We start from the raw sequence: 12,962 nt of genomic DNA, 5'->3' as shown, positions 1-12,962 counted from the left end.
CTGACAGTGCTTTTTTTTCATAGGCTTTCATTGCCACGCTTCCTGCTCAAGGTAACTGCATTGCTTCTGTAAAAATATTTCTTGAGCGCATAAAAAAGGTCCAGATAATCAAAGAAGCAATAGCAGGTGATCTTCATTCGAGAGCCACTTTTAAGCAAGACATGAGAAAGAACGAGACTGTATCCTTTTCCTATTTATTACAATATATAACAATGTCGCAATGTGTTCCGACAACGCACTTAATTTTAATATCGGTATCACTGAAGATAGCGACGCTATGATTGTTAACTGTGCATTAATTAATATAATATAGGTTTTCCGTACACAGCAGACAGGCCCCCGTCTTGATGTATAATATACCACTCCACAGAAAATAAAATCCTTTGAGGAATAAAATTTTTATTATCAGTGTGTTTTGTAACCAAGAGAATTTCATGTGCCCGCTTAAACTGAGAAAAAAATTTGCAGGACGCTTAAGCTTCGCCTTTAAGAGTAGAACGCGATAGCATTCAAAGATCCCTAACTGATTCTCACGCATCCCGGCAACTGCAGCTTATGTAACATGTAATGTTTGCCGGGAAACACTGGCGGCGACGGCTATGCGCGAAGGCGAGTTTTCTGGTAGAAACGCGGCCTCTTACGTTAGACGCGCATGCGCGGAAGCTAGCGCCATCTGGATGGCGGTGCAAGGAACCGGGTGCGGGGCTCTATGAATGCTAGAAACGCTAGAAAAGGGGTTCCTGTTTGCGTTTTCGTGTGACAGAATTATGTTTTCTCGTATATTCCGATCACAATTCGACGCTATTATGTCTCTAGGTTGCGTACAAGTCGTATTTTACAATTTGCTGACGCATTATACTATCGAGGAATTCAAACAGTTCAGTAACACCTCTGCGCTACACCGAAGGCCTGCATCGTTGGGAATGATATTTCGCTCATAGGGTGGTCGACGCTGGACGTAGGATGCGGCACGCCGACGCCGGATTTTCTGTCTCACGGGGCACTTAAGGATATATATATATATGAAAGGGAAGTTGGGGGCGAATATTTAATTTATTGAACCTTTAGTGGAATATGATAGTGGTGAGTTGATGCTAAACGTTAGCTTGCGTGCACCACCATTGTCTGTCTGCGTTCGACACAGAGCACAAAGGTAGACGTGTCTGCTTGACGCCTTGTCGCACGTCATTGTTCATGATCTCTTAGAGTGTTGAGCATTATCGCTGCCCCGTATGGCAGATCGCATCGAGGATGCAGAGGTGTGCCACACGTTTCGCTGCGTAGCGAAGACGCTCCTGTTCCGCGCGATGCTTCTTTCGGGCCAGGGTGTGCTCGACGCTGAGTACGCGCTTTGGAGCCATTTTGGTGGTCCGTGTTTACGTGTATCCTTTGCATACGTAGCCAGCACGCTGCTGAAACGCCAGCTCCAAGTGGTCTCTTCAGGGCTATGGACGACTGTAACATTTACACTATCACAGCCCAGCACATGCATTTTTGGCAAGTAGGAATGCAAGCACAGCACGTGCCATAGGCCACGCAGCAAGAAACCTTTAGGAGAGGAAACTCCGCTGTTTGCGGCGGCCAGAAAAGGTCACAAGCCTGCGGAGCCGTTATCGTGCTGGCGGCGCCTGGCGGCCTGGAAAGAAATTACCGCCGTTGAGAGCGCGCCGGTGCCCGGGCGCTCCATTTTTTTTTCGCCGCGGCTTCCACGACGCGCCGCATGGCGCCGCCACTGTATACGGCCCCGTCGACGCATACAACAATTGTGACTTTATCTGGTCACCTGCGCTCGCTCGCGCTGACGGGAGTTTCACCTCCTAAATGTCTTACTCCGTGCCATAGGCACAAGCTGTGAAGCTCTGCCGCCACGTGGACGCCAGCGTCATCTGGTAGTGTTGCAAGAAAGCCAGCGGCACGCGTGGCAGGATCATCACTCAGCAGCAGCGCCCGGAAAGTCGGAACAACAGGCAAAGAATGCTTCGCTTGGAAACAACTGGCCCCAGCTGTGGCTCGAACCCACGTCTTCGCATTACGGGTGCGATGCTCGTAGCAAACGAGCTACCGCGGCGCCATTTTCCCGTCCCTTTTCTGGGGTACTGAAGTTTACGCACTGGAACTAAACCTGGAAGTGTTAGCCACTGCCACCATTCACGTCCTTTCTGCCGCAGGCGTCACATGTACGTGATTTCTTTGGGTGAAGGCAACTGGTTAATAAACCCACACATGCTACCTTAAGGTATCAATGCTGCCAGATTCGAGACCCTCGTTATGTAATGAACGAGAAAAAGCGAACCAAGGGGCCCGATTTTTATGAGTAATATCATAAGAAGCCAACAATGACACCACGGACAGCTCAGGGAAAATTACTTATGCTTATTAATAGAAATAAAAAACTGTTAAATTAAAGCGGATGAAATGACAACGGCACGAACCCTCGTAATCGCATTACGCATGCAATGCTCTTACTAAATGAGCTATATTGAGCTATAATTGAGGCAGAAAAAAAACGTTCCACATCCGCCGTTAAAGCCGTGAGTGGTGGCGCTCGCTAACACTTGTAGGTTTAGTTCTAGAATATAAAAATAGACAATAATGAACATAAAGACCGCCGTCAGTTGCATTTCGCTCCTTTTCGACGACGCAGGGCGTTTGTCGAATGAGCTCCTCAAAAAACACGTTGGAATGGGAAGAACACGGTTTAAGTTATAGCACCGCGACGTCAAAGAGACGCGACGTAATAGCTAATGCATTTATCTCGTATTTACCACTAAATCACCAATGAATATTTTTTTTCTTTTTTGTTCAGCTTTTATATCTTAAAAAGTAAAATTTGCCTCTTTCGCCAACCGCTTTATCTTCCAAATACATTAGTATATCCCACAATGCTTTGGCATATAAGTATGTGCACCACTGGCGTCAAGTGACCAAATTTGCTCGAACAAGAGAAAACCAGGGCTGAAGCCAACCCTTTGGTAAGCAGGCTACTTAATGGAAACAGGTATCACCACGACTGCTCCAAACTAAAGGAAATGGCACTGAAAATGCGTTCAGGATGTCTGAAATTAGGCTGATACTAAAATCAGCAACACAATTATTGTCTTTCCTACTCGAATTGGACCGAAGCTTCACGCATATTGAAGAATCTTTCGGTATGCAAGACTAGACAGCTTATCCAGTACTAGTGGAACACAAACGTTTGATAATGAAACTATTATAATTAAGAGTATCTTTCCTTCATCGATACCATGTTTCAGCACTTTTCTAGGGCGCGCTGTTTTGCCAGTAAGCCAATCGGAGCTACGGAGAAAATGGCTTAAACATTTTGATGGAAACGTAAACCGGCGCTTCCATCAGGAGAGACCGCATAAAGCTTGCTGGACTCAAGATTATCGCGCTCGGAGGTATGACTATTTATATTTGAAAAGCTAATGGTAAAGGCAAATAAAGCGTGAGGTGGCAAGGTTATGGTGATGGCCAAGTGGCTCATGTTGCCTAGATGCTTCCTCGCCTTATTTCAATGGCGCATGAATGGAACTGCGGTGCTACTTTCGTGTGCGGACAAATGAGATGTACACCTTCTTAGCGTATGCGGTACTTGTGCGGTATAAGCGCGGGCTTAAGGTGTTATGAAAGATGTTGCCTTCTCCATTTCTTTGGTGCATATTTATAAAATGGCAGAAAGCCGAGAAACAGCGTACTCTTCAATGTCGCACAGTGGCTCAAATGCGACACTCGCGTTATTTTGCAAGGTACATCAGTTACGTTATTACGCTAAAATAAAGCTTCGTCCGTGCATAGTGGTCTGTAGGCGTTTCGTATGTTGCGACAGCACGTACCAAAGCGCATGGGCGTTGGACCCTCCCTCAGGTATAGCCGCGCGTGGCATAGCCGTGTCCTGAGGAAAGCTGATCCTGATGGTTGAGCAGACACAGAGTGCTAGGACCCTTAGGGCCAGTCGGTGGAGGCAACACGCAGATTCGGCCCTAGATTCCTGTAAACGGCACTTCCGGATGGCCCCCACCGGGAGGAAATCGGCAGTCGCCTTTTCCTGCATTACATTTCAACCTTTTCGCTTCCCTTTCTTCTTTCATATCTGTCCGGTGACCCACTCTGTTTCTTTTTTCACTTTCTAATTTTCATGCGACCAGGTTAACATTTCGTGGGTAGCCTGTGTTGGTCAACCAAATTTGGTTATAGTGGCAGTATACAACAGAATCAGGCTCGTCTAGTTTTCGCTGCGCGAGCCTTCTTCTGTCCCTATGTTTGGCTCGGTCGTTCGCGCTTGGCGTTGCTGTCGTACAAAAATCTCGCACTTGCAGATTTTATTGCGATAGCAATTCTACGCAAAACTGTAAGCAAAAGTATACGGACCAGGGACGGATGGATGGATGGAAAGCTTTACTTGGTCCTGCAAGTAGCGGTAATTAACCACTGAGCGGACCGCTCCCACGTCGGGTCTATAAGGCCAAGCCTCACGGCCACGTCGTGAGCCTGCTGGATAGACCAGAATTGTTCATCCAGGTCCGGGCTGCGAAGTGCAGCCTCCCACCTGGACGCATCCTTGATCGCCGAGTCTTCGATTCTTTCGCAAGACCAGAGCATGTGTTCGAGCGTGGCTAAAGCACCACAATCTTGGCAATAAGGCTCTGTATACGTCTCCGGATAAAACATGCTCAGTCTATGTGGGCAAGGATAGGTACCAGTCTGTAGTAAGCGTAATGTAAGTGCCTGAGCCCTGTTTAGTTTAGGATGCGGCAAACTCTAAACCCTGCGATTAAGAAGGTAATACTTCGTGATTTCATTGTATGTGGGAGGGGAGTCTCTGTTCTCGGGGAGTACCACCACGCCGTGGCGCGGGGCAGAGCGGAGGGTAAGATCTCGCGCTGCCTCATGAGCGGACTCATTGAGATTCGGAGGGACTCCCTCAATTATCCCAAGGTGAGCAGGGAACCAACATAAGTAGTGTTGAGAGATCTCACATGTCTGCATAATTTTAAAAGCAACCTTAACCACCGAGCCCTTCTCAAAGGTCCTCACGGCCGTCTTTGAATCGCTATATACAAAAGGCCTGCGCCTGTCAACCAGGGCGAGCGCAATAACCGCTAGCTCCGCGACCTCTGACCTATCTGTCCGAATGGTAGCAGCCTTAACGACAGTGCCCTCATTGTTCACGACAACTATGGTAAACACCTTCCTCTCCTCGTTAAAAGAAGCATCGACAAAGCCAACCTTCTGATTCTCATCACGAACGAGTCTCACCAGGCAAGCCCCCCTGGCCTTTCTTCTACTCGCATTTCGCTCCGGATGCGTGTTCCTGGGAACAGGCTTGACGTGATACCGATTACGCACCTTCAAGGGAATACCGGGAATACTTCAAGGGATTGCGCGATAAAACTCATTTTCTCCCCTCTCTGTGAATGCAACTTGGAATTAAAGATTGCAGTACAAACTAGGCATTACGAATTTTCTAGTGCACTGGCCTGTTTTCGTTTATACGCGTTAATTACGAAGAAATTTTGTTTTAGCGGAGATCCTATGGTCCGTATACTTTTCCTCACGGGTGTACACTCGAGACACGCTCGCGCCGTAGGCACCGGCGCCGCTGCCGTCGCAGTGTCTTGGTATCAACGGCGCATGCGTGGCCAGTGGGTAGAGTGACAGACCACCCCGAGGGAGGCGCAGTGCGTGCACATGTGGCTGCAAAAACGACGAAGCCAAAGGGACGCATTTCAAGGTTCTGCTGAATCGGCATCGCCAGTGCCAGGGCAGCATTTAGGCTCCCGGTCCTAACTAACAGAAGCGTTGGATACAAAGATGTTACCGTTCCTCTTGAGGAGTTGTGTACAAATCAGTGCACGGTGCATAGACTGGTGTGAGCTTAACGGATATAGTAAGCGTCAAGCGAAATCTACTTAACCCTTTCTTTTTGGACGCTGACCAACACGGCGGTTTTCCGGCGGTCTCATTTCGTACACCACCGAAATGCGACGCCCGTAACGTCTTTGCCGGCATTCCGCATCGCGCCAGCGTTGTGACACGCCTGTTGTTGCCTGCCAAGGCACTTTTCCCTCGAGCTGTGCAGCAGCGGTTGCCTAGCGTATAGTTAGTGTATATGGCTCCCGCAGCCATATGCATTAACTTGTCTAGCGTCTCCTGTCGCGTCATCGTATCGTCAACTGCGAGGAGCTTTAGCGGAACGCTAAATCTTGCTACCACTTTCAATGTTTCTCCGTCACGCGAAACCCCAAATGTTCATTTTTGCCCACTCATACAGGAGCAAGAAGAGCGTACGCGACATCGCCTTTGGCGTCATCGTGTCGTCCAGCTAGAGACGACGCATGCATCTGTCGCGCGCGGAGGGTGAGGAGGGGGGGGGGGGTTCTCCAGGGACGCAGAAAAATAACGAGACCAGGTGAAGAGGGCGCACCACGAACACTCCACTCAATCGACTAGGTGCGTGGTGCACCCAAGCCAGCGTTCTTCCGTCCGCTGCTGGCATGACCGTTGTGCGCAGGCATATACTGCAAGCCATTATAGCGTACGTTCCCGCCTAGCTGGGGCGTGTGCGCTGCTCTGAGCACAGCGGAGAGTGAACGTCGAGCAAACGTTGTGCGAAAAATTTCACCGGTACTACGGCTGACGGTTTCCCGTATCTCGGGCACCGTCGAGTCGCGACACTCACTGCGCTCCAAATTACCTCAGCATTGTGGGATGCCTGATAGTTTGCCAGGGGGCGCTGTTCCTTCTCAGAAACGTGTAGCTCGCGTGCTGCCTTACAGACATCAAGTGCAACGCTGTGAATGCTAGACAGAGTTCTTGCACTGACTGCATTCGCACTGAGAAATAGTTCGATGTTGTTTGACCGCAGTTGTGGGAAACTGTTCTTCATATATTTGCTGAGTACCGAATGAAAAAGGCTCTAAGTCTTACAAAGAAACAAACTGTGGCATATATACGGCTGCTAGTCTGTTGCTTTTAGAGCATATTGCTTCTCGCGGTTCTATTTTTCAGGGTTTTTTTGCATGCAGCCTCTCGCGACAGCCTCACGTGCATGCTCGCGCGAGTAAACGCCGTTGGCGCGCAGCGAAGCATTCACGGAACGCGCGGAGCGATACATTTTCGTGGCCCGAACTTCTTGTGTAGCTTCCATAACGTTGCGCCTGATCTCTGCAACGGAGTATAGATGCTACAACCAAATATAGTTAGAACACTGTCTGAGGAGTTCAAGCGCAGAGATCCTTGCTATGACTGACAACGCTTCGGGTGAAACTGCGGAAATTGTTCACCTTCACCCTAAAAATGTTTAACGGTGCTACAGGCAGCTACTATGTGCGGAATCCCCTGGTGCACCTGCTTCCTTGAATAGTTAGCTATCACTGCACTGCATTGAAAACGGTGACTTACGCTTACTTAACTATTTGTGAATACGCGCTGTGATCCCTTACAGAGATTGAATATTTGTGTCATACTTGCGTTTCTCGTGAATGTAACGATCGTAGCTGCGGTGAATTTATATGTGCACAATTCTAAGCAGCTTCAAATTGTATTTTATGTGAATTAAGTCATATGACGCTCACGTGAATCTTCACGTGTGCGTCAAAAATTGACGCGTGACTGGCCGCTCGAGGCACTTTGAGTGTGTTCGCAGGCCTCTCTCCTGCTTGGAAAAACACGCTTATGCAGCACGTATTAAGCAACGGAAAACTGTATGGGGAGTTTTTCATGTTGCTCTACAATTTTCTCATTGCCACTTTCAATTCAATTTTAGTATTTGAGAAGTTGATTAAATAATCAAGACTAATTAGACAGAACTAATTAGACAAGTGTAATTAGACAGAATGCAATAAATAAGATGAATATCTCGAAGAGACAGCAAACAACATTACCTTGCTTCTGTCCAGCTACGTGGCATTTGCATATTTTTTATGTTTGGCTCAATTTGTGTGGGTACCCCTGGTATGTTACACCCATAAAGAAACAAAGTGCCTCTCAGTTTACAAGATGTCTCTCACAGGTCATGTAACGCACGTTAGATCAATAGAAGAATATCCAGCATAAGCATAGTTAATAATGCGGTGTCTTCTTGCCTGCCTTTCCGTTATTCATGCAATTGTAACCCCTTCTACCCTCTTTAACGCTGCGGCAATACAGGGTATTCGGAGACAATGATTAAATGAATGAATTAAATGAGATTGATTAAGCAAATAAACGAATAAATATATAAATACAGCTTTCGGCGCACGTCATCTGTATGGCCCTGCAGTTGTACTGATGTTTTTGCCCATGTGCCTTCATTATAGAACCAGCAATCTTTTGTTGTGTATATGTAAGATTTCGATCAGCTATTGTATACGACAATGCCGCATGTAAACGCAGTCTATTTAAACTCCATGAATAATAACCGATAGCTTTTTTACTGCCGAAGCTTTGGTGGAAGCTAGTGGATAGAAATAAAAAGCTGCCACCTGGTTTCCGCCAGTGTATCGGACTGCAAGTGAACCGAAAACCGAAAACCTGGAAAAAAAAAACGTTATTTTTGCATGAACGGGGACTGAAACGGGAGAGTTACGATTTCTTTCACTCCGAAGCGAAGCGGAAAAAAAAATAATGGTTTTCGGTTCTTCTTTACCACCATGCTCTGTTGCCTTTCATTTAATTAAAATTAAATTATGGGGCTTTACGTGCCAAAACCCCGATCTGGTTACGAGGCACGCCGTAGTTGGGGACTCCGGAATAATTTAGACCACATGAGGCTCTTTAACGCGCACTTAAATCTAAGTACACGGGTGTTTTCGCACTTCGCCCACGTCTAAACGCGGCCGCCATGGCCGGAACTTGATAGCGCGACCTCGTGCTTAGCAGCCCAGCATCATAACCGCTGAGCAACGATGGGCCCACGAAGTAGGGCCAGTGAGGGTACCTCTGTTCTGCGTAACGAAACAATAAATCAAGGCACAGTACCTGCCAACAGAATGTCCCATCGTAGGTATTCCTAAAGCGCATAGGCATCTAAATCATTTGAAAGGCTTATTTCACTTTCTTCAATTTATTAGATTTGGCTGATCGATTCTTAACCATTTGAGTATGTGCCTCTGGAACTGGGTTCATTCTTACCAGAATGTGTATGCGTCACTAACACAAAGGATGTAGGATCTTTAAATGTGTTTACGTGTGTGTGTTTTGCACTTCTCCAAGCACACGCAACTCATCACCACTTTTTCCTCGACGACCATCATACATCCCTTTCTCTCTGAGTCAATGTTAAACAAAATTGTACGTATCACATTTAGTCGCAAATCACATATTGGACCCCTTCACAAGAACATTGCTTCAAATATGTTCAAGCTACTCCATTGCAACTGCAATATCTTCTTGCTTTACACTACTGGCGTCCTAAAGAACAACACGCACAGCTTTTTTTTTTTGTAATTATTATTCTTTTCGTACAGCTCTTCCGTGTAGGAAACGAGTTAATGCTGTTTCCGAGTAAATATTCTTCGGCAGTGCAAACGAACACGAACCGGTTCAAACCGGTTTGACCCGTTACTCTTTCGCTCCGGAGTTGAACCGGAACTGAATAGCTTTCACTGAACCGAAACGAAAACTGGAACGAAAAAAAAAATTAAAGAGCTTCCGTTCGACACTCCGCATTTCGCTAGTCCGGCAAAAGTCGAAATACCACCGGCAGCAAACAAATCGCGCTTTTCCTGCTTCGAATTTGTAATCAGCGTAGACTGACTTATATTAATCATCAGAAGGCATTACAAATGAACATGTGATTGCGCCTACGTGATTGCATTCATTAACGTCCCTGTTGCTTTCATCGTATTGATATCATGCTCTAATTGCTTTTTTTCTTTTTTTTCTGTTGCAGGGTGTTCGATGGCGATCAGCAGAAACGAGCGGCGCCACTCCTATTCTTCCAGTCCTAGTATTCACATTTTCAGTCATTTCACTCGCCAAAGGTACGTATGCTCCATCCAATTACCGCTTGCAATTACCACATCCAAATTAACAAATCCAATTACCAGATCAGTTACTATCCAATTCGAGCATGAGTACATTGGCTCATACTTGAAACTTGTACGTCATTTATCCCATCATTAAAGCGTTCGCTTATGAACGAGCAGTTGACTTGTTCAATTCTGAGATTACTCGAACACTGCAGATAAAGAAAACACTACAAAACACAAAGATGCGACATTTAAATAAATTTACTTGTTCAAAAATTTCAATTTATATTTTTCGGCCATTCTTCTCGCAAGGATACTCATCCAATCTTTCTGCAATATGGTTCGATGGTTCGCTCACAAGCAGCACAAACAAGCAAAAAATGTCGACTATGATAAATGGAAATTCAATCACGGTGGTCCCGGCCACGTTCATATGAGAGAGTCCCGAAAAGCCAATGTCATCCCCACCGAGTTGTGCTGTCTTAATCGCTCGCTAGGCGCTTCCGCTCTCTTATTGAGACAGGTGAACCGGTTCGCGACGCAAATTGCTGTCGGGGCTCGATGGCGCCTGGCTGACCGCAGCATTAATCATTAAGGTTTTGCTTTTTATATAGTGTTTTGCTTTCAAATAGTAACGAACATCAAAACGCAAGTAATACGTATGATCATGACCGGCGCTCCGACGAATAAAAAAAGAAAAAGCTCATTCTGCAATGGGAAGGAATTATTCGTTTGGAAAGCCGAAGTCTGGAGCAAGCGTGATAAATTATTGAATCGCCTTTTTAAATCATGCTTATGCATGTTGAGTTTTGACATAAACGAAAAAAAGAAAGCACTGCATGAGAACCTTTCCTTCACCAGATGATTAATCACAGCTCCATTGCGTATGCACATTCAGGGCAAGAAGATATGCACAGAAAGAGCTAAACTAGTGACAGTGCCGATATGAGAGCCTATAGCAAAAGCCATCAATAGGATTGACTCATTCAATTTAACAATGACGGCGTATGTATGACAGGAATAACGTCACGCTAAAACAGAGACCACGACGCTCATGTCCCAGACAGCGAGCGAGCCCTTTATTTAGTAGCAAGTGTCATAAGCAGAACATTCCAGGAAACACAAAAAAGGCGTGAACCAGAAAAGTATTAAATGCAAGACCTGGCAAATGATGCCACGGAGAACGTGTGGGGCGTTGTAAATTGTGCAACCACTTTAGCACGTAGAAGAAGAGTAACAGTGAATGGGTTATGGCTGCGAGCTTTCTTTCGAATTTCAACATAAAAATGACACGTAATGGTATGCATTCACACTTCATGGAGACGGGAGGGGGTGAGTAAAGTGTAAAGCTAGACACGCGCAAAACATAACAGCGCGAAAAGTAATCATAGTGCGACCATTGGCGTCGTTTGGTCATACTTCCTGTATGTGCAGTCTGGCACGTTGTTGCACCTGTGTACGTCTAGACAAGTTGATATATTTTACTACAACTAGCCGCGTTTTTTATTTCCCAGTGGCTCCCCGCAGTCACGATGTCAGAAATTTTACAAAGCGAAGATAACTTCGGGCTGCACTGTGGCGCGTGCAGGTCTGAAGATCAGCCCAAAGTCATGCGAGAACGCCATCAGCGAACGGGGTACGTGCATGTTCGTGTGGGAGTGCATCAAGCTGGACGGAAAGCACCTGGGCACGTGCACGGACGGCTTCCTGTACGGCTCCTGCTGCCAGTACGACGACAGCGAGAACAGCGTCGCGGGGGGCCTGGCGCCCGAGCCGCCTTCTTCGTCCACGACGACGACAACGAAACCACCGCCTTCGTCGCCGCCGCCGCCGCCGCCGCAGAAGCAGCGCCCGAAGCCGCCTCAACACGCCAAGCCGCCACCGGGCAAGCCCGGCGTGACCACGAGCTTCAGCAGCATCTCTGTTCCCGGCTATCCGCAGAGAAATTTTACGCTCATCTACTTGACGCCCACTTCGCCCACGCCGACCACGAGCAAGAGGCCCTCGACGACCAGGAGAACGTACAGGCCTTCGGCTAGGCCGAGCACGACGTCCTCGTCATCGTCTACGAGGAGACCGGCGGTGACGAGCACGACGACACCCGCGACCAGCAGCACTCCGACGGTGGCCAGCGTGGTGGTGACGGCGACCAGGTGGCCGCCGACGTTCCGGCCTCCCGGCATCACCACCTTCTGGTCGCTGTTCAGGCCGCGGCCGACCCTGGTGCCCATCATCACGTTTCGGCCAACCCGCCGGCCTCCGACGAGGCCTCCGATGACCACACGGAGGACTACGACGAAAACGACCACGACGACTAGGACGACGACCAAGAGACCGGGCCGGCCTCCGGGTCCGCAGCGGCCGCAGCACGGCACGCATGGCCGGCCGACGACTACGCGGAGGCCACCGGCGACGCCGGCGGCGGCGCACACTGGCAGCGCGTCGACGCCCGTGGGTTCTAAGAGACCGGTGCCACCGAGCCAGCTGCTGAACAAGAGGCCTAAAGGTTAGTAGGAGCCTGGCTCGCGCTACTCATTGCGCTATCATACTGCGTTTTTGATTACTGCACTAACTGTGATACCGACGACATCATCATCATCATCATCATCATGTCCACAGCAGAACGAAGACCTCTCCCGGCGATCTCCGATTACCCTGTCCTGCGATTCCAACAGTGGTACGCTAAATAATTGATAGCAGTAGATCTTTGAAGAGACCGAGAGAGACCGCTCTTTATAGAAAAACAGAATTCTGCCGGCGTATAAGTAGGCGCCTACATGCTACTGTGGTATTCCGGGACAGGAAGACCCTAAGAGGAGGAGGCCGGGAAAGAACAAAATGAACAAGAGAAGATATAATCATGGTATGTACAGGTGAGACCAAATTGATGGTGTTCGTACAAAAAGGCTAGACCTATGAAAAGAAAATTTAAAGCTTGCAAGCTAGACACCTAAATATAGCAACCCACACCATGGTCGGTGTGACATCACCTGAAACTGTTCCCATAGA

The 12,962-nt window shown here is 47.8% G+C and overlaps 1 protein-coding gene across 1 annotated transcript in view; it reads left to right on the top strand.

Annotated features, from left to right (window-relative positions):
* Positions 1-12,962, top strand: part of LOC142583243 (uncharacterized) — a 146,543-nt gene that overhangs the window by 74,321 nt on the left and 59,260 nt on the right. Inside the window, exons 2-3 of the mRNA XM_075693631.1 lie at positions 9,875-9,965; positions 11,542-12,459. Coding sequence (XP_075549746.1) covers positions 9,875-9,965; positions 11,542-12,459 — 1,009 coding nt within the window. The remainder of the gene's footprint in view (positions 1-9,874; positions 9,966-11,541; positions 12,460-12,962) is intronic.

The sequence above is a fragment of the Dermacentor variabilis genome, chromosome 5, assembly GCF_050947875.1.
Source record: "Dermacentor variabilis isolate Ectoservices chromosome 5, ASM5094787v1, whole genome shotgun sequence".
NCBI classification, from domain to species: Eukaryota; Metazoa; Arthropoda; class Arachnida; order Ixodida; family Ixodidae; genus Dermacentor; species Dermacentor variabilis.
The sequence above is the reverse complement of the archived record's forward strand: the minus strand, read 5'-3'. Positions and strand labels throughout refer to the sequence as shown.